Source organism: Hippoglossus hippoglossus, chromosome 5 (genome assembly GCF_009819705.1).
Source record: "Hippoglossus hippoglossus isolate fHipHip1 chromosome 5, fHipHip1.pri, whole genome shotgun sequence".
Lineage (NCBI taxonomy): Eukaryota > Metazoa > Chordata > Actinopteri > Pleuronectiformes > Pleuronectidae > Hippoglossus > Hippoglossus hippoglossus.
Window position 1 is genome coordinate 14,227,661 of NC_047155.1, and position 21,497 is coordinate 14,249,157.

The 21,497-nt window shown below is 44.0% G+C and overlaps 1 protein-coding gene and 1 long non-coding RNA gene across 2 annotated transcripts; one reads left to right on the forward strand and one right to left on the reverse strand.

Annotated features, from left to right (window-relative positions):
- The first annotated feature begins 1,193 nt into the window (after positions 1 to 1,193).
- Positions 1,194 to 20,798, forward strand: LOC117761773 (rootletin-like). The gene is made up of 37 exons (XM_034585993.1): positions 1,194 to 1,534; positions 1,860 to 1,986; positions 2,082 to 2,224; positions 3,109 to 3,300; positions 3,386 to 3,469; positions 3,558 to 3,649; positions 4,017 to 4,182; positions 4,285 to 4,391; positions 4,497 to 4,724; positions 5,232 to 5,322; positions 5,408 to 5,494; positions 5,571 to 5,783; positions 5,957 to 6,156; positions 6,250 to 6,432; positions 7,233 to 7,377; positions 7,474 to 7,620; positions 8,344 to 8,574; positions 8,784 to 8,977; positions 9,065 to 9,192; positions 9,373 to 9,542; positions 9,674 to 9,853; positions 10,207 to 10,341; positions 10,459 to 10,602; positions 10,800 to 11,038; positions 11,135 to 11,294; positions 11,448 to 11,615; positions 12,306 to 12,729; positions 13,678 to 13,841; positions 13,945 to 14,065; positions 14,315 to 14,478; positions 14,798 to 15,013; positions 15,662 to 15,886; positions 15,973 to 16,122; positions 16,248 to 16,448; positions 17,004 to 17,135; positions 19,274 to 19,447; positions 19,905 to 20,798. Exons 1-37 carry the CDS (start codon positions 1,478 to 1,480, stop codon positions 19,989 to 19,991), a joined length of 6,069 nt encoding a protein of 2,022 aa, XP_034441884.1. The 5' UTR covers positions 1,194 to 1,477; the 3' UTR covers positions 19,992 to 20,798.
- LOC117761866 lies at positions 2,461 to 3,072 on the reverse strand. The gene is made up of 2 exons (XR_004613894.1): positions 2,959 to 3,072; positions 2,461 to 2,923 (listed from the first exon to the last, which is right to left on the reverse strand). It is a non-coding gene; the product is annotated as an uncharacterized LOC117761866 (long non-coding RNA).
- Positions 20,799 to 21,497: the final 699 nt, after the last annotated feature.

Here is a 21,497-nt window from a genome sequence, read left to right on the forward strand (position 1 = left end):
GAGTTGTTGGTGACAAATGACCACGTGACAGACACTAAAATTTAAATATATATATATATCAATAATCAAATATCTAAGGTGAATGTCAGGAGATTATTTGGAGTTCAGTGCTTGTCTAAATGCAGCTATAGACACTGTAGCGTCCAGTTCCAGGTCATGTTGGTAACAAACAAATAACTGCTGAGGAAGCAGTTGATGATCGATGACTGGAGATCCCACTTAATATTCGGCAGGTTATTTATTGGTTTGACTGTAGGCCTGCACAATTAAATAGAATATGAGTACGAGGGGAGGCCATCTCTGTCTCTGGCCCCCTTCTCCGACAAAATGTGTCCTTGGAACAGAGTTCAATGTTTTGGAGGGCAAGGCATTGGCAGTAGTTCTTGTTAGCCATTTTCAGACATGACCTCCAGGTAAAATCTGGTGAATTGGCTTCAGAGTTTACCCGTAGTCTGCCTTTTGAATTGAATTTGTTTTACGACCTGAAATGTGTATAGTTATAAAAATAACCAAACATCCGGCAGCAGTCAAAACATTCAGATTTTGCTCAATATACACACACACAAACACACACACACACACAACCACAGAGATACATCGGACACACTTGTGTACTCAGAGTGGGTAAAACAACATAACAGGGTCTTTGTGAACAGAAATGATGTATAGGTGCTTGTTGGCATATTGAGACACACGCTAATACTCAGTTGAATGCATGCACTCAGAGCTGTCCACGCAAAAATAGCACATGTTAATACCAGGTGTATATTGGACCATTCTCAAAGTTTGAATTGAAAATGAAAGTAAAGAAGAGGAGTTATCCATCTGGAAGTGAAAAAAGAAAGGGAAAAACGAAATGATGAGGAAAAAGAAAAGCAAGACAGTAGTTAGTGAAGCAGATAACAGGATAACTGAATGCTGTCATTAGCGTTGACCAATGGGAGAGACACTTGAATTTAAGTTTTATATATTTACATTGTGCCAATTTATGTCTGCTAATGTGAACACTGGCTCATTTTCTTTTCTTTTTTTATGTAACCATTTAAGTGAAAAATTTGAAATCAAAAAATGCCTACACTTCCTACCCTTCATTGGTGTAAGATTATTTATAACTAATGCTGACACATGCTGTTTGAGGGGCCCCCTGGAATGTCTTGCCTGGGGCCCCAGTAGACTCTAGTAACGCCACTGTGCGTGGTGCGTGTTGCTTCGTGCAGTGAGAGTGTGGAGGCGGTGGAGGAGCTGTGCATCTTTAAACCCACTAATCCTGCTGACTGCTGTCCTCAATCTGTGCCTGCCGGAGCCGGACGCGCACACGCTCCGCTCCTCTGCGACTCCAACAGCAACAAAACAACCGCGGTTGCAAAGTTTTTCCCCCTCTGAATTGATTCGCTCTCGTCCGGGAAGTAAAAGACGATCGTTGAACTGAGTTAATCCGATTACCCCCGTGGGATCTGGAATATCTGCTGGCACCGCGATGAGCGCAGCGGAAAACTCAGAGGCGGACTCCAACAAGCTTGAGAGCGTGATCCAGGTGAGGTGCAGCGGCTCTTCCTCTGGATCGTATCGCTTACTTAATGTAGGAGCTGCCTGGTGTTCAATGTGACACATCCATCTGGTGACCTTTGTATGTGTGTGTGTTCCTGTTGGAGGACGCTGTTGTGTCCACTACGCAGCGGTTTTGGAGCAGTGTGCCACCCCCTGGTCTTGTGGCACTTCATCACAATCAACATAATCTTTCACTTCATTCTTGTCACTGCCTGTGTCTCAAGCTATACATTCATATTTTCCTGATTACTGTCATCATTGCCTCTCGTCCTGTTTTGTCTGAAGGATTAATGTGTGTTTTCTGTTCACAGAGGCTGGAGGAGAGTGTTCTGTCTGAGGAGAAGCGGCTGACGGTCCGGGGCCCTTCGCCTGATGCTCCCGCTACATGTCTGCCAGCACGAGTACGACAGATCGTCACAAAGAACCTCAGCGATAGCTGTGAGTGGCCACAGTCTGCTTATGTGGTATCAAATTAAAGATGAGACCCCTCTCTTTGCCTAATCGGGGTCTCTTTCTCTGTGTCCTCTCCACAGCGGGGGCCATGTCCTCGGTCATGTCCCTCCAGGAGGAGAACCGAGTGCTGCAGGGAGAGTTGGGGAGGCTGGAGGATCTGCTGGCACACAGCAGGGCAGACCGTGATGAGCTCGCTATCAAGTACGGTGCAATTAGTGAGAGGGTAAGGCAACACACCAGGACAACAGCAACAGTAGAGACGTGAGCTGCAGTAAGCTGGATAAAAACTAGATATGATGGTGAACAATGTCCTTATCCAGTATCCTGATTTTCAAACGTGATTTGACCCCTGACATCATCTGCACTCTTTTATAAAAAGTTAGTTCTCAAACATTTGAAAATCCTTCAGGTTAAATACTGTCAACCTAAAGGGGCTGTGCTATCTTCCCTTTTTCCAAATGTTCCTGTTTCCTTGGGGTTTCTTTGTCTGAGGTCTGCCGGTCTCCCAGGTGATGGGGGCTGGAATGAGCTGAAGTGGAATGTTGCCATGGTGTCTGTCACCCTGGGCAACTGTAAACAGGGGCTTGAGTGGAGAGGAGGTGTAGTGGTCAAAGTGGGTTTTTGGGTTGAACATTAATAAAGCAAACCCACGTCCCCAAAACCAAGAGGCAGCTCTGATTAAAGTAGGTTCACTGTCAGATAAAATGGCTCTTTTACCAAACTCTATTGATTATTATATATCAATACTAAACAGATTTTCAGTCTATTGAGTTGAGGAGGGGTCTTCAGAGCAATGTTTGAGAAACTCTAAATCCAGTAGCTTATACGTGTTCTCTGCAACATAGTGACATCTTATCTCCACCCTTAACTAATTCAATTCAATAACATCAAAGTAACAGTGAGTGACTGGAACTAGGTGTTTCTGAGTTGTCCGTCAAAGATAGAAAAAATGGTCACTGAGACTCACGGATTAAATTATTCGATTTTGGTGGTCAAAGGTCAAAACATGTTTTTGGCCTCATGAACATGACATCTTTCCTCAAATATTGACCAGGTGTCACTTCATCAAACATCACCCTCTGCCTCTCACCTTTGCTTAACCCTCAGCTGGAGCAGGCGCTACGTTTCGACACGGGAGATGGCGACCACAATTCCCCCGAGTCCCGCAGCCTGGCTCAGCAGAACGTGGATTTACGCAGACGGCTGGACGAGGAACAAGCTTCCTACAAGCGTAAACTCACCGCCTACCAGGAGGGTCAGCAGAGGCAGGCGCAGCTGGTGCAGAAGTTACAGGCCAAGGTAGGATAGTTTCACACTTGCCCTTAACTGTGACGTGGTCAGTGATACGTGAATTAGGATACAGATTTCTGTGCTGTGTCTGCAGGTACTTCAGTACAAAAAGAGATGTGGGGATCTGGAGCAGATGCTGCAGGACAAGTCTTCAGAGCTGGACAAACACAGGCTGAGTGTAAGTTTATTTACTAACATTGAGGAAACCAACTTTTATCCACACGACCATTGACCCCACACTTGTCATGACACGTTTTCTCATTTAGAGTCCCAATGACACGTCAAACGGTCGCCGTCAGGAAGAATCAGGCAGCAACCTGGAAGATGCTTTAATCTGTCTGGAGGAAGAACAACAGAGGTGACAACTAACCCTAACCCTCCAAAAAAGCTTAGAAAATATTTATTGTAAGTAAGTGACTACTGACAGGAGAGGGGCACTTCAGGGTCCAATCAGATTTCCGCGGCCCCACCCCTGCATCCGCCTCCGATCCACATATTTGCAGGCTGTGATAAAACTATAAACCATGTTCCCAAATTCATACGTAACATACATTTTAAAATACTTTAAAAGTAATTCTGGAACTCTGATATTTCTTCATATCTGTCGTACTTTACATGGGTCTTAAATTTGACAGAAATGTCAAAACATCCTGTTGTTTTCTCCGACTCTCTGAAACTGTCAACCGCGCAGTCAGTTTTTCCTTTGTGTTTCGTTTCGTTGTCAGGAGCAGCAGTTTGTCTGCAGTGAATGCGATGCTGAGGGAGCAGTTGGAGCAGGCGGGTTTGGCCAATGAGGCACTCAGCCAGGACATCCGCAGGCTCACTGCTGATTGGACGAAAGCCAGAGAGGAGCTGGAACAAAAGGAGTCTGACTGGAGGAGAGAAGAAGAGGTGGGAGAAGGATGCCGTAAACTTTGAAACATTTAAAGGAGCATCAAGGAGAACGTAAAGTCTGGATAGTTTATTTGTGTTTCCCTCCTCTCTTCCTCTCAGTCTTTCCACAGTTATTTCACCAGTGAGCACAGTCGTTTGCTGATGGTGTGGCGGCAAGTGGTTGGGTTCAGGAGGCACGTCTGTGAAATGAAGAGCGCCACTGAGAGGTTAAGATCAGCAATTTGCACGTCCATGTTGTTTGTATTTTGGGAGCTGTGCACATTCACATTTCATGTTTTCCTCCCTCCCCTTCCTTCTCCCTTCAATCTCAGGGACTTGTCAGAAATGCGAAACGAGCTGGCCCGGGTCTCCCACTCTGCTCAGGTGTCCTGTGCAGGTGTGTCCGCCTCGCTGCACTGCCGAGAGGGAGGAGCAGCTCTGGCTCTGGAGGGAGAGAAGGCTCTCAGGGTTCAGCTGGAGCAGCAGCTGAGAGAGCGACTGACGGAGATGATGAATGTTCAGACCAGGACAGACACAGAGAGGAGTGAGCTCAATACCAGGTCAGTACCATTGTTATTAAGTTTCCATGGAAAAGTCCCATCCATTGTCTCCATAAACAATGTCAGGTCATTTACAGTTCAAGCATGAAACAGGCCCCCTTACATCATCAGTGCAAAAGATGAATATATGTGTTACAAATGTTCTGGTTCTTTAAGAAGATGAATCCTGTGTACATGAAAAGATGAAGATTAGAAGTTATACATATATATTAAATTGCACATACTCATAGATATCAGGAAAAGACGTGCATTCATGTTTACATTTTACTTAAAAAATCATAGTATCATAATTTTATTGTCAAGTTTTATATATTTTGTTGTATTTGTGTTTTCTTTTTATTTATACTTATTTTTAATAAAGTTTATGTCAAACTGTAAAATATCAAGCCTCAATTACATTTCTTTGTCATAAGGATTTGAGAACAGCGTCTTAGGAATCATTGGCATCTTTCATATGTACATCGGCTGATTTTCCACCAAATGTTTTGTTTCATGTTTGTCGATCAGGTTGTCGGATTGTGTGCGAGAGGCGGAGAGACTAAAGGGCCAAATGGAGGAGAGAGAAAGAGAAGTGGTCAAGCTGACGAGGAGGCTCGAGGTGAGAGGACGATCATAATTGCATTAATCCTACTCCTTCAGGTCACCGGGGGATCTGTGCTAATTTTTCCTGAACTTTCCTGCAGGAGCAGAGTGGTCATGATGAGACTGACATGCAGATGATGAGAGCTCACACTGAAATGCTGTTGGAAACACTGCAAGACATTGCGCAGGTAACAAGCTGCACACACCTGCACACACACTCACACCATTAGGATGCAAAAGCCTCATTTGAGTTGTCTTTTCAAGACGATTTTGTCAGACGGAGAGTCGTCATCTGAAGCAGACCAGGACAGCTCTATGGCTCCTCTGCTGGCCTTGATGCGTGGCTCGTCCTCTCACCGCTCCTCCTCTTCTAGGAGGTCGTCCTCCCCCTCTCGTCTTTCCTCGCTGGCTGCTCCCACAGAGGCAGCGGTGTCTGCTCTGCGCTCTGCAGTCACAAACAAGTTGCTCCAGCTGCAGGTGACAAGTACATTTTTACACTCCTCTGTCTGATTTAGGACCACACAAGCACTCATTATATTTCATTATTACTCAGAGAAATTAAATAGATACTTTATTCATTGTATGCTAGTGTTTAAATTGGAAGACGCAGAGGACAACATTAACAAGAACACACATATGCATGTTTGCAGGATGTTCGAGGGCGTCTCGTCTCAGCCCAGTCCTCTATGCAACAGTTAAGAAAGCAGCTTTCAGAGGCAGATTGGACTAAAAGAGACACAGAACAGCGAAACCAAACTCTGCAGAGAGAGAAGGATGCTGCTCAGAGAGAGCGGGAGACCACACAGAGAGAAAAGGACCGTCTGAAGCAGGAGAGAGACACGCTGGCCAGGTTCACACTCAGTCTCATCGCATTTAACAATTTTGCTCCTGATCCTTGAGTAACACTTACTCTACAATGTGTTCTCCTACATGCCTCTCGCAGTGATAAGGTTAACTTGGAGAAGACCGTACAGGCGGCACAGAGCAGCAACCAGATGCTGCAGATGGACTGCGAAAAGCTGCAGCTGACGGTGGCGTCCACGCAGCGAGAGCGTGATCATGAGAGGGAGGAGAAGGAGGCTGCCATTCAGGAGAGAGACCGTGTGAAGGCAGAGACTCAGAGGATGTAAGTAGGGTAATATACAGTGATTAAGTGAATGCGATGTAGACACTAATCCACAGTCTAGTCTGGTGCAGCCAACACACAAACAGCAAACACACACATACTCACAGGGAGCCATCAAGAAGTTGTGTATTAGCTTACGAAGCAGAAAGTCTCTGTCTGTCGATTCTCAAACCTCATCAACCAACTTTTGAAAAGATCTGATATATATCCTGTGTTCTAAAGCACCACGACGGCTCCTCTGACAGACGCCTGACAAAAGTGTTATTTCCTAAGAAGATACCTGAATAAAATACTGAGTCTATAAAACATTTGTATTTCTAATCTTCTGTCTAATTCTTGCAATAGTAGCCTTCAAACTAAAATAGCACTCTGGAGCTTGGATACCGCAGTCCCCTTATGAAACCACTTTTAAATGTACTAGATCCAGATTTTTATTTAAATTTCACACTCACACTCATAAATATCTATCACTTTAAGGTACGTTTTTTAAAATCAATATCCATGAGTTATTCTCTGAGAAATCAATGAAAATGTTGAAAAAAACTTTATCCCGCAATGATTAAAAAAAGTGAAAAATAATTCCAGGCATCTGTCCCCTGATCTGGATCTGCACCAAAATTAAATAAGTTTCTTCCTTGATCCACAGAACATCTTTCCACCAAGTTTCGTGGTAATCCGTCCAGTAGGTTTTGTGTAATACCGCAAGCATTTGAACAAACAAAACCCAGATGAAAACATAGCCTCTTGGCTCAGGCAATAAAGTATTGTTATAGTTCTGCATTTGCATTGGTTTGATACAGACAGAAGCAGTGGGATCAGAGCGAGATTCGAGCGTCCGCTCAGCGTGCAGAGTTGTCTACAGTGAAGGAAACTCACCAGCAGGGGGAGGTTGAGAGGCAGCTGCTGGAGAGAGAGAAAGCCCAACTTTCTGAGGCACTCGCCAAAGTGAGAAAAAGTTGAATCATTTAATGTTTTCTGGTTTAATTATTTGTGTTTGTATTTTGTGTTGTGTTGACCTTTGTGACGTCCCTGTCCCTCCAGACTGAGAGCTGTAATGCAGAGCTCTCTCTGCTCCTGAACAAGCTGCAGTCTGAGGCCGCAGCTCTCAGAGACTCTCTGGCCAAAATGGGCCACATGAATGAGAGTCTGGTCCAGGAAAAAACTGAACTGAACACTTGCATATTACAGGTAAGGGAACTTCAGGGACCTGGAAATGAATACGCGTGCATCAGCTGAGGTTTTTTTACACACTGGTGTAAATTAGACATCATTGTTGGAAAGTTACAAAAATCCCCAGATGCAGCCATCCCCTAGTTCATGTTCACAGAGTGAAATCCTTATTAAATCTTCCAGTCTTAAACCTTTACAATTTCTCGGACATTAAATGTTTCCGACTGAAAAAGAGTTTAACATTCAGAACGCAGCTGCCTCATTAGGACTGAATGAGATTTGATTGAGTGGACAACATAATTAACCAGCCCCACAACTGTCATAAGACTCAAGACTCCAAATCCTAAATTCTTACATGAAAATTCCCTCTTTCCTGAGTCCTTCCCTTTTCAGACCACATACAAGACAAGTTAAGAAAAGACAAGACAGGATGATCCTTTATTCGTCCCACTATGGGGACATTTTTCATGTTACAGCAGCAAAGGGGATAAGAAAAGTTGGAACATTGGTAAATGTAATAATTAAATAAAGATACAATACCAGCCAAGAATATAGAAAAAAAAGAAAAAGAGCACTAGCAAAAAAAATCTGAAACATAGAAATATTGTGAAAATTGGGAAATATTCAAAAACGATCCAACTTTGGCAGAAAATTGTTTGTTACTACAGGATCTCATTGCTCATAGTAAAAAGCTTTCAGGGCCTCTAATGTAAACGTCTCACTCTCGCCTCTCTCTCAAAGATGGACGAGGAGAGGACCCTCCTGCAGGCTCAGAAACGGCAGGCGGAGCAGGACAAGTTGACCATCAGGGACGAGCTGGTGCGATTGGAGCAGGACCGGCTGGAGCTGGACTCCGCGCGCATCACTCTGCACCAGTCGCTGCAGGACACTGAGCTGAGCCGGGTTGGAATGGAGGCCGAGCTCCAGGGTCTCAGGGCTGATAGACTTAAGCTGCTGGAGAAAGTCACCCAGGTACATAACAGAATATATTACATCATCATTTAAAGGTTAAAGGTTTTCCTGAAAACATTTCAGCAAAAGCTGTCAGTAATGCAACTGCCAATTATGAGCCTGTTTCACTCACGATTAGGTCACATAGATGATTTGACTTCATTTATAGATACTTTTAATGCAGCCAAAATTGTCTGTTTTGTAATTTTTTCCACTCACTTTGTTGTCAGCTCTCTGGCGAGGTGACCTCTCTGGGGTCAGAGTTAAGTCTTGCCAGAGGAGAGGGCCAGAGGACCGAGGTGGCGTTGGAGGAGGTCGGCCGCGGTCGGGCAGACCTGGCCCGAGACAAAGCGGCTCTCGTGGTTCAGCTGACGGCGTCTGAGAGAGAAAACACGGTGCTGTCAGAGGAGCTGGCTGCTTACAGGTGTGCGTCGTTGTTTGTCCTCAACACATTCGCTGTCACACGTGCGAGTGGCTTTGTGTAGAGCTTTGTGTTTGCGTAACCCTGCAGGTCGGAACGTGAGTCCCTGGAGACGAGCCTGTTCGAGGTGCAGCAGCAGCTTGTTCAGCTGGAGTCTCGCAGAGAGCAGCTGGAGACGGAGAACCAAACCCTGCGAGTCCGCTCTGAAACTGCTGCTGGTGAGTGACGGGGGAGACAGCACGTAAAACCCAAAGAGAGATGAGGATTGTATGAATAAAACAGAGGAGAGAAAACAGAAGATATTTGATATAATGAGAAAGCCAGTTGGTGAGTGATATGATACACTGTGGTTGAATTGTGTTTCCCTCTGTTTTGTTTTTCTTGGATGTGATTTCCAGCTGAACTGTGGCATCTTCGCTCAGAGGGGGAGAATATTTTGACCCAGGCCGAGCGGGAGAAACAGGCTCTGACTCAGTCTCTAAATGCTGCACAGCTGGAGGCCCAGCAGGCTTTACGCAAGGCCATCTCTGAACACCAGGAGGAGGTGGAGAGGCTGGTCTCAGAAAAGGTCAGAAGTGGTTCAGTGTGGTACTTTAAGAGCTATTCGTGAATCTATTCTGCATCTGGAATCAGGCTGGTCTATGCTGACGGCTCTTTAATCCGTGTTTGATCTCTTCTCTTGGCCACTCTGCTTCACAGGAAATCTTGCGGCAATGCCTGCTGATGGAGCACGAGGCTGCGCTGAGGAAGCTCCGGCAGGAGACGGAGGAACATCTCCACCGAGCGCAGAGGGAACGAGAGGAGCTGCAGGAGGAACTGAGGAGTCTCCAGCATGACAGAGACCAGAGTCTGCTGCAGGCCGAGACTGAGAAACAACAGGTCTGATCCAACTCCAACCCTGAGGGACTCCAGTAGATCTAGATTTGTATTTGGATATGCACCAAATTGCACACACTCATAGATACCACTCCCCTACAAATGCCAGATTTTTTCATCAGGATCCATGACTTATTCCCTGGGAAATTGGCGACAATGTGGAAAAACACTCTATCTCGCAGTATTAAAGAAAGTGATTTAAAATATTCTAGATGAAAACAATGGATGAGTATTTGATAATGGTTTTAAATGTTCCGTCTGGACTTGTCTTGTTATTTAATGCAGTGAGGATCACCTCTGGAACTTCTGCTATGAGTTCCATCTCTTTGTTAACCAGACTTCTTCTCTCTCCCCAGGCTCTTTCTCTGAAGGAGGCAGAGAAGAGTGTTCTGTCTGACAGGGTGAGCAGTCTGCAGGTCGAGCTGTCGGCTGCATCCCTGGAGGCTGAGAAGATGTCCAGAGAGGCGGTGCATTACAAAGAGCAGGAGCAGGTGATGGGACTTCTTCCTGTCCGTATTTATCTTCTGTTGTTGTTGAATAAGCGTCAGTCTTATCTAACACAAACACATAAGACCGATTGACTGAATTTTTGGTTCTGTTTTCTGCAGGTCAGAGTCGGCACTCTGACCACTGAGCTGCTGCAGCTTCGCTCTCAGCTGGAAGACGCAGCCTGTGATCACGAACGTCAACTCCAGAGTCTACGAGAGACTTGTATCGACCTTCAGTCACGTGCTGATGTTGCTCTCAAAGAGGTAGATGAGCCTGCACTGGGCAGAATAATATTTAAAAAACTGATCACTTCATCCTTTGCTTTTCATGATATTTTACAGAAAGATATTTAGAGATATAAACAATCAAACCTCTGTGGTGGATGTACTGACTGTATTCATTATATTGATAATTCTAGCTTAATTTAGATTTTTTTTTATCTGATACTTTCGCCCTCCAGTTGGACCAGTGCAGAGCTTCTTTCGCAGCGACCGAGGAGAGTAGAGACCAGCTGAGGCGGGATGTGATGGACGCCCAGCGCCATCTCAACCAAACTCAGGACGCAGCAGAAAGCCACAGGAGAGAGAGCATGGAGCTGCGACGCAACCTCAGTGATGTCAGCAAGGAGCGGGACACTCTCAGCCAATCAAACACCCAGCTGAGAGAAAGTCTGCGAAGTGCGGAAACCGAGAGAATCAGGTAAACAGTTGAAAGAATGGGAAAGACCATTGGCCAAATATACAGGTATGTTAGCATCAGTGTGTTTAAGTAAGTGTGTGTTTGTGTGTTTGTCAGTGTGAAGCGACAGTGTGAGGAGAAGGAGCAGAGGCTCGCTGTGCTGGAGGAGAACTTCTCATCCGCTCAGAAGGAGGTGGCAGAGCTACGCAGCTGCCTGAGAGAAGTTGAAAGGTCACGACTCGAAGCTCGGAGAGAACTCCAGGAGCTCCGCAGACAGGTCAGACACGCCGCCACATAACATGCTCGAGATTATGTGCTCATTATGTATTCAGTTTAAACATTCAGTCAGTTAGAGATAAATCACTGTGACGTTTTCAGGTTTTTCTCGGTAGAGTGACGGCGCTGTGATTTTTGCTTTTCTCGGCTGCAGCTGAAGGTCTTGGACATGGAGAAGGAGCAGAAAGGGATGGAGGTGGCCGAGCTGCAGACTCGTCTGTCAGTGGAGGAGCAACGAGATGAGGAGAGAGTGAAAGATGTTTTCGTCCTCAAACAGAAGTTGAATGAAGCTGAAGCGGCCAGAGAATCTCTCAAAAAAGAGGTGAGGATGGGGGAGGAGGAAAACAATTAAAACATTTACAGTCATTAATAACTGTCTTCACTGTCAACAGCCAGTGGCCACAGGCATAATGTTTTTAGGTTGTTCACCCGTTCATACGTCGGTCCGGCCGTGTCAAGTTCGCCTTGAGGGAATTTCCACAATTTTGATGAAACTTTTTTTAGTTGGACTCAAGGATGAATTGAATAGATTTTGGGGGTAGAAGATGAAGGGTCAAGGTCACTGTGACCTTGTATGCATGAATGCAACATCTCAGGAACACCTCCGAGGAATCATTTCCACTTTGGTACAAATGTTCACCTCGACTCACAGAATAATTGATTGGAATTTGGAAGTCAAAGGTCAAGGTCACTGTGACTTTACAAGACATGTTTGTGGTCTTGTGAACATATTATCTTAAGAGCACCTTGAGAGAATCCTTTCGAATTTGAGACTCACGGATTTACTGAATAGATTTAGTTGGTCAAAGGTCCCTGTGAGCCCCTGTTTTTGGCCTCTCGAACTTGATATCTGTTATGTCTTTAGGGAGATGAACTGATTAGATTTCAGGTGCCAAAGGTTAAGGTCATGGTGACCTCATATTAGTCTGGATTATAGACTGAAACTGCACTGGTAGGTGGAGGTATAAAACTGCAGTGTGGTAATTCTAGTTCTTGTTATATTTTGTTGTAGCTTTCCCTGATTCAAAAGCGCCTGGTGGAGTCTGAGTCTGGCTGGCGATGCTGCGAGAGAGAGCTGAGCGCTCAGCTGCAGGAGGCACGTGGCTGTGAGAAGAAGCTCCAGGATGAAGCTAAGAACCTGTCGCTCCGCGCTCAGACAGCCCAAGACTCTACTGCTCAGTCCAGCCTGCAGCTGAGCGAGGCCCAGGGCCGCCTGGCCGCCACAGAGGCCGAGCTGACCAGGGCAGAGGCTGGGAGGAGGGACCTGGAGTTTCGTCTCCACAGCCTCCAGTCGGCCCTGACGCGAACGCTGGGCATCGGAGCAGGCGGCAGAGGGGGCCGGGGGCGGAGCCCGGGGGGGAGCTCCATGTCACCCTGCAACATATCACGCCACCACAGCATCTCACCCCTGCGCTCCTCACTCTCACCTCCTAAAGGTAAGAATGAATCTTTTTTAGATACTTTATTAACATCTACAATATGCAGTAAATAAAAATCAATCCATCCATCCATCCATTGTCTTCCGCTTATCCAGTCACAAGTTGCAGAAGTAGCTTTCTGGGGGATACTGAGGTATTCCTAGGCCAAATGGGATATAAAGTCCCTCCTTTGAGTTCTACCTCTACCCCGGGTCTCGTCCCGACTGGGCGAGCACGTTAAACCTCCAAAGAAAGGTGCCCAGGATTCAACCACCTCAACTGTTCCCTTTTGATTTAAAAGGGCAGCAGTTCTACTCCGAGCTCCTCCTGGATGTCTGAACTCCTAACCCTATCCTTAAGACTGAGCTCAGCGTCCCGATGGAGTAAACTAATTTTGGCCGCTTGTATTTGTGATCTCGTTCTTTCAGTCACAACCCAGAGCTCATGACCATAGGTGAGGGTTGGAACATTGATCCATAAATAAATAAAGATAAAAATACACACTATACATGAATAGCAAATACAAAAAAGGAAAACGGCAAATTCAATTAGAATACAAAGAAACTGGATAGTGTAGCAAGGCATGAATGGTTTAAGTGTTCCTCTCCAAACTAAGCTTACAAATTATTTACCACAAACAAACAAGAATAAAATATCAACATTTCAAAACAACAATGGAATTTCATCAAATGCAACAGAACATCTAGCGTGCAAAACATAAAATTGTATAATTGACCAATAAAATAAAATAGAAATCAGTTTATTTAAACTATTGCAGGCCTGTCTTCAAGGAAAACCTCTTTAGTTTCTTCATAATCCCTTGATTGTTGAGAAGCACGACAGACTCCACTAAATCACAGCTCTGTTGTTAGGTGACTTAACCGGACCCCTCCTTCCCTCCTGTGGATGTTCAAGCATATAAACGAACAGCATTTGATTGCAATTCTTTTTGTTTAATTTTCACAGAATTTCACGTGAGCACCCCTGACAACACTTTAGGCTCAGCGGCTGTGTCTCCTGAGAGAGGGGAAACACCGCTGCCCCTTCTTCAACCGGAGCTGGACCCCGACACACTGCGAAGTGGTCTGAGAGAGTTCCTTCAGGACCTGCGAGACACACAGCGGGAGCGGGTACGAGAGCTGCACAATACACACACACAGACACACTAACCACACACTCACTTTTGTTGTTTGTTTGTATGATTCAAGTCTTTGTTTCTGGCTGATTTTGAAGGATGATGCTCGATGCCAGCAGGGGGCCCTGCAGCGGGAGCTGGAGGAGCTCACGCGGGGAAGAGACTCTGCTCAGAGTCGTCTGACTCAGCTACAAAACACTTTACAAGAATACCAAGAAGGTACATCCATCTAGATGGATTATAGAATGTATATAAAAATGGATGAGACGTCACCATTTTCTCCCATCGTACAAACGTGAAGCTAGTCGTTTGTTGTTATAGATAGATAGATAGATAGATAGATAGATAGATAGATAGATAGATAGATAGATACATCGATACATCGATACATCTAAACTTAAAACTAAACTAATGGCTACTGCAGACACTGTACATTGTATTGATGTGTGTTTATGTTTGTGGCTATAGGGAGGCGTGGTCTGGATGAGCGTTTGACCACGACACAGATGTTACTCCAGCAGCAGGAGGAGACGGTGAGGAGAGGAGACAGAGAGAGGAGAGCTCTCAGCGACAGGGTGAAGGACTTGGAGCGAATGCTGCAGGGGTCTGAGACGGACAAAAAACACACACAGGTACACACGTATGCAAACTCTGACACACTCAGCAGTGGCCGATGATGTCATGATCGCCATATGGCAGCACTCAACAGTAGAAGCAGAGACTGTCAGGAAATGTAATAACAACAGATGCCTCACACACAGTATCACACCTCTCGTGGTGTCTCATGTCAGCTCGCCATATGTCTGTTTTAATGCCAACACCTCTCATAATAATTCCCCTTCTGGACCAGAGGGGAAACAGGGACACAAAGTCAGAGTGAAGCTCTCACAGTTGATACAAATCAAGGAATCTGTCTTTAAAACATACTCCGACCTCCCTCAATCACTGCAGGATCAGCTGAATAAGCAGCGCGCTGTTGAGATGCGTCTGGAGGCCGAGAGGAAGCGTCTGCGGGAGGCTCTGGAGGCAGCTGAAGCTCGCGCCACCAGGGTGGAGCTAGGGAGGCGCAGTCTGGAGGGGGAGCTGCAGAGACTCAAGCTGAGTCTGGGAGACAGGGAGGCAGAGAGCCAGGCCTCCCAGGACCGACATGACTCTCTTCTCAAACAGGTACAACAAGTGATCTGTTTATTGAAACAGTTGGAGATGTGTTTATGCATCAGTGCCAGTGTCCTTCCTCCGTCCTATTCTTGTGAACACGATATTTTAACAACACTTTGGGGAAATTTCCGCTAATGTTGTACAAATGTTCAGTTGGACTCGAGGATGGACTGATTACATTTTACATGGCAAAGGTCACTGTGACCTTTCGTGTCTTGCCTTGTGAACATGATTACTCAGTAAAAAACCTCCAGGGAATCTTTTCAAATTTGGTACAAATGTTCACTTGGACTCACAGATGAAGTAATACAATTTTGGTGATTGAAGGTCAAAGGTTAAGTTCACAAAACACAGTTTTTGCCTCTTAAACATGATATCAAGTCATCCTTAAGGGAATATCTTCACATTTTGACTCGAAGATTAATTGACTGGATTCCAGTGGTCAAGGGTAACAGTATGTAGTCTGAAACTGCACCGGTTGGTAGAGGCAAACAACTGCAGTAAGTTTAATTTTGTGATATTATAATTGAACCTCAGAAGTGTTGAGCGAAAATTATTTTTTCAGGTGTGTAATTATGTAATATTATTAAAGGAAGTATATATAATAATGGGTCTTCTGACTGAATTGCATTCATTTGAATTTGATTCAAACGGCAGGTGGCAGAGGGAGAAGCCCAGGTGTCTCTGCTACAGAGAGAGGTGGAGAGGCTGAGTCAGGCTCTGCTCAAAGCTCAGGAAGTTGAATCTTTATTCCGAGAGAAGAACGTCTCTCTGAACCAGAACCATCAGGAGGCGGCGGCCACTCACAGCAGCACACAGAGTCGACTGGTCGCTCTGCAGAAGACACTGAGTACGGCCGAACAGGACAAAACACTTATACAGGTGAGCGAAACAGTAGGGAAAAAACGTCCAGACGCAATGAGGATGAAAAGCGAACGGTTATGTGATGATCACTCTGTGCCACTAAGGAACGAATGGATGAAGTCCGGGCCTCATATGGTGAAGCAAGGAGGAACGTGGCCACCCTCACTGAGCGCGTGCAGAGCCTGCAGAGTGAGCTGAACCAGAGTGAGATGAGACGAGAGGAGCTGGAGGCTGAGCTCAGCAACGCTCAAGAGGTGAAGATTTTCTCAAACAAACATCTGTTCAGATTAAACCTTCAGCACATGACCTATGATTCAGAGTGCTACTTCTGCCTCAACCGTCCCTCTTGACGCCATTGTGTGTGTCCTCCCTTTGTCAGGCTCTGCGTCAGCGCTCTGCCGCCCTGGTGGAGGCTCAGCGCAGCGCCCAGTCAGCTCAGACAGAGCGGGTGGTTGTGGAGGAGAGACTGCGTGGGCTGCAGCGAGCGGTCGCCATGCTGGAGACGGAGAAGAAGGACGCTGAGAGACAGGCTGTGAGGCTGGAGAAGGACAAGAACGCGCTGAGGAGCACTCTGGATAAGGTCAGCCAATCTTCACAAAGAAACCTTTGTGATATCAAAGTCCATGAACTTTCTGGAAACATGTCGGAATGTTACGTGTTTACAATTTTACAATATGACAGTGAGGAGGTTTCTTATGTGTATTTACATTGTGCTCTTAAGGGTGCAGCTCCCAAGTCATTTGGATGCATTAGATCTTTTGTTGTGTGTGTTTTTGCCTCTTTGAAAACACTTTCAAAGCTAATGTAAGTATGTGATAGTGTCTGAAAACATAAAGAAGATATAAGTGAGGTGGAGGATATCAGTTTTTACAAATATAATATAATAATAATAATAAACTTTATTTATGTAGCACTTTTCCAAATCCACATAACAAATTGCTTTAAAATGGCAGCAAAATAGATATAAGTCCTGATAATAGTCCTGATATAATCAGCTAGTAAAAACAGTTTTCACATAAAAAACAGTACATGATTGTTTTTTATGTGAAAACAGAAATAGGGATATTAACACTCACAATAAAATAAAATGCTCAGGATCTCACTCCTCTCCTTTTTGTTTTGGTTCTGTTGTTAGGTTGAACGTCAGAAGCTGAAGATGGAGGAAGGCAGCATGAGACTGTCTGCAGAGAAAAGTCGCTTGGATCGCTCTCTGAACACGACTGAACAGGAGCTGCAGGAAGCACAGCAACAGATACTGATGCTGCAGGTGGGGAGCATACACTGATCCTCACTACACTAACTTACTGGTCTTCAGTGGGACTTATAAACACAGAAACCTCAAAACAAGCTCATTGATTAATTCAGCCCCTCCTGACTCCACTCTCTGTCCCCGGCTTTGTCCATCTCTCACTTGTGCCAACATACTGACAAACACACGCAACCACGCACACCAATATCTCACACAAACACATGTGTATATTCAGACTACATCATTCTATCTCTATGAACTCAGATGATGTACATGTTTATTGAGAGCGGGGGGGGGATGTGAGATCTGATCACAATTGGTCACAGGAGACACATTCAGGGTGTATGTTGATACCAGGTGTGAACAGATGAACTTAACTCTGACCACTTGTGATTGGATCTCTCAGGACGGATGTTAATACGAGGTGTGTACGGGCCCATAGTGACAGCTGGCCGAGTTGTTGTCTTAGCTGTTGCTTCACACCTCAGCTGGAGGTGTGAGCTCGTGCACATCCTGGAGTCCATCACCTTTTACTGAAGGACAAAGCCTTGTACTGTGAAGAAAATGTCTTAAACACAACTAATGAACTCCAGAGTTTGGACTTTATATGTTTTTGTGGTATATTTATGTATTTTTTTCTCTTTCAAACACGGCTGCCACACAATATACTGTTCACGGTGTGAAAGACTTGCTTGAGTAACAAAGGACTTAGTTTGCATGAGATGAAGGGATTTCATGAGAGTAACACTACAGCTCAGCCACACCAGATATATTAAGTGTATCAACAATTTTTTGGGTATTTAATCTTCATAAAGTTTCCGTAGATTTAATCATGAAACCTCGAAGTGTCAAGTGACGTCAAAGTGACTTTAAAGAAAACTGCTTTGTACATCTGCTTCCTGTTAGACATCAAACATTAGCAGTCCGGACTTGCTTTTCTCTTATTCTTCATTTCTGCATTACGCGTTTGTTTTACTGCTAGAAACACATCCTGGAGTTGACACCAAAAACTAATAAGTTCTACCAAAGCAGTTAGTGAGATGTTTCTGGGGAGGCTTCATTTTTGGTCCTAACTTCTAAAACGCTTTTTAAAAACACCACAGACATGCTTTAAACAAGCAGATAAATAAAGCTACAGTGGGTTTCATAAGAACGTAGAGACAGTCGTTAAAGTTGTTTATTTCAGACTGACTTGACATCTCGGACCACTGTTAATTTCTCCTTACTCAGTGTTTCTCAGAATGCAGGAGAATTCATCAATTGAAGCAGAAATTCACAAACGCTCAAGTATGTGCTGCAGGGTCCCAATATGATCTGATTATAAATAAGTAGCACATTAAAAACATAAAACCTCATAGAAATTTGCACCTTTTGTTATTACTCACAAAAAGATGAAGTATATCATCAATATGTGAGGTAAAATAAATAGAAAGAGGTGGAGAATTTAAATTTAGTGTCTTTTAACCTGAAATCTGAAAACAACATTCATATCACACCAACTGTTTGGCCTCGTTCAGACCAATAAAAAGCCAAGTTTTAAGTATTATTCTTTAATTGATGCAAGTAGCAATAACATTTCATACTGAGTTTGTCACTTGTATAAGTATATTATCATTTGCAGCAATTTCATGTTTAAAAATGTATAGAAGTTTTTAATGAATCAATATACTGAACAAATAGACTCTCCTAAGTCCTTTTTCAATTCTATTAAATTTCCCAAACAATATCAAGTCACCCCGAGAATCAGCTTTACGTCAATGTGAGTATGTTCTCAATGTTCCCTATAGCTACGTCATAGCACAGTTGCCAAATTACATGTAATGTTTTTATGGTGACATTTACATTGCTCCAGAAAGACTTAAGTTTAGTGAAACTCCAAAAGTGAACTGAGTTAGACGCCTATTCCAGCCAAACTCTGCTCAGTGTTTCAACTTCATTTGTATAAACTGTTCTAGTATTCACTTTCCTGCCAAACTTTCTACAATTTTCCTTTCCCTGTGTGTGTGTGTGTGTGTGTGTGTGTGTGTGTGTGTGTGTGTGTGTGTGTGTGTGTGTGTGTGTGTGTGTGTGTGTGTGTGTGTGTGTGTGTGTGTGTGTGTGTGTGTGTGTGTGTGTGTGTGTGTGTGTGTGTGTGTGTGTGTGTGTGTGATGAGTAGACTCAGCTGGTTGAGATGGAGCAGTCGCACAGTCTCTGTGAGAGTTTGGGGAGGCAGCGTGAAGAGGCCCAGCGGGAGGCAGAGAGACTGAGGACGGGCTTCAGGGACATCGAGCGCACTCTGGGCACCAGAGAGCGAGCTCACCGACACCGGGTCAAAGGCCTGGAAGAGCAGGTACACACACACAGGCTCGGGTCTCAAGGGTTTGAAGTTTGACACTTCTCATTCCCTGCTTCAATATATGATCACATTTACATGATCAGAGTAATACTTTTCCAATTGTGTTTGTTTTTTAAGTAAGAAGCAGTCAAAGGCTGATGGACCACATATAAACTAGACTGTATATAAAGATGGACGCTTCCTCACATGCAACACATAGAAAGTAGTTTCAAATCATAAATAATGACAACATACTGAACTAGAATGGCACTCAACAGCATACCTCAACAGTCCCAACAGTCCATTTAAATTGAATCAAGCTGCAACAAATTACACACACACTCATGTTATCTGCAACTAAGAGAGAACCTTGTTCACAGCCTTCTGGAGCCCTTTTCTTACCCATACAATCTAAATGACTGAGGTTAGAAATGTAAAATTTGCGTTTTGTCGCCCACTGTTTATCCTGCAGGTCTCCACCCTGAAGGAGCAGCTGCAGCAGGAGATTAAACGGCGGCAACCTTCTCTTACTTCGTCCTTACCATCGACCGTAAACTGAGATTCAGCTTAAACCCAGAATCACCAGCCGTCCAGGGAAAATCTACACATCATGAGTCTGAAAGCAATATTCACCCATAGAAACACACAGTGTTTCACATGTTCTAACTCTACTGTTAAAAAAATATATGTTGTACTGTGTGACTCTGAAATGAGGACTAGTCTGATTTTGATGGTGTTTTCTTACATTAAAAACACTAAACTCAAACTGTAGGACTGCAGCACGCGACAGGCGAGGGAGTGATGGGATTCAGCAGCTGTGCTCAAAATGCCAGCAGCCTGCTGATTACTGGCAACCATCTACATTTGATCCTTGCTCAACATCTTCCCAAAAACGTCCTGCTCTCACTCAAGACAAAAGAAACCCGAATCACTGCAGGATTCTCCTCCAGACACAATCTGGATGTGGTGCAGGACAGAAACTCTGCCAGTTTGGCCTCCATTCCTCCACATATTAGTAGTGGAGAACATAGAAAGAAGGAACAAAGGTCTTCACTGTGGACGAGTGCCAGGAAACTAAAGAATTGACCATAATGAAGGAACTGCACTGTATTTTCTAACCCAACAGGCACAGATTTTACTGATTATATGAATAGAGTCTATTTTATAACTGAGAAATGGGCCAGAAGCTGTGAACTGCTGCAGTGGGAGGGTTTACTTACAGCATGTGTGTTTTTATTAGTTATTACTAGTTTTATTGAGTGTAAATTCTTTTATTTTTACCAACTGTATGTAGGACACTGATGATTAATAAGAGAAATGTGACTTGTTTGGACAGTATTCATAAATGTTTAGGAGAATAAACTCACTGTGTGCATCATTCTTGTCTTTCATAAGTGAATTAAATGAAGTGTTTTGGGGGCTGAAGCCAATAGAGTATTAGTGCCACTGAAAGAGAAAAAAAATCTATGATTTCGAAAAATAAAGTCTTAATTTTTGGTTACATGTCATTTCAGAGGGGGAGTATCAGAAGATCAGCCTCTTATCTGCTTTAGAAAGAGAAATGTGGAGCATCTTGTTAAGTTATTCTTTAGTACAAGTTTCACAAACATTAAAATGCTTAATATTTTGCCTCAACAGTACCAGGTTATCATAAGTGTCAGGATTTAGGAAGGTTTGTTCAAGGAACTGTCTATTCTGAAGAAAGAACCACAAAGAAAAACCCAAAACAATTTATATTTTCTTTTTCTTAAAATATCATGACTTATTAAATTACAAATCTGGTAATTTCAAGAATTCAAAAACTTCTATATGGCCCTAATGCTCTAACGTACGATAAAGATATTTGGGAGTAAAATATTTCCAATACTGATATATCGTCCAATATATATTAACATTTTTTACTATAATTTCCGAGATGTTGTTATAAAACCCTGAGAAAATACAAATACACCCACATTAATAGAACTTGAATTAAGTAAATATGAATGCGCATCTTTTTTGCATTGTTTATTCTGTAAATTCAAAGTCAATTATTTAAACACTGATGATGATACGGCTTTGAAAG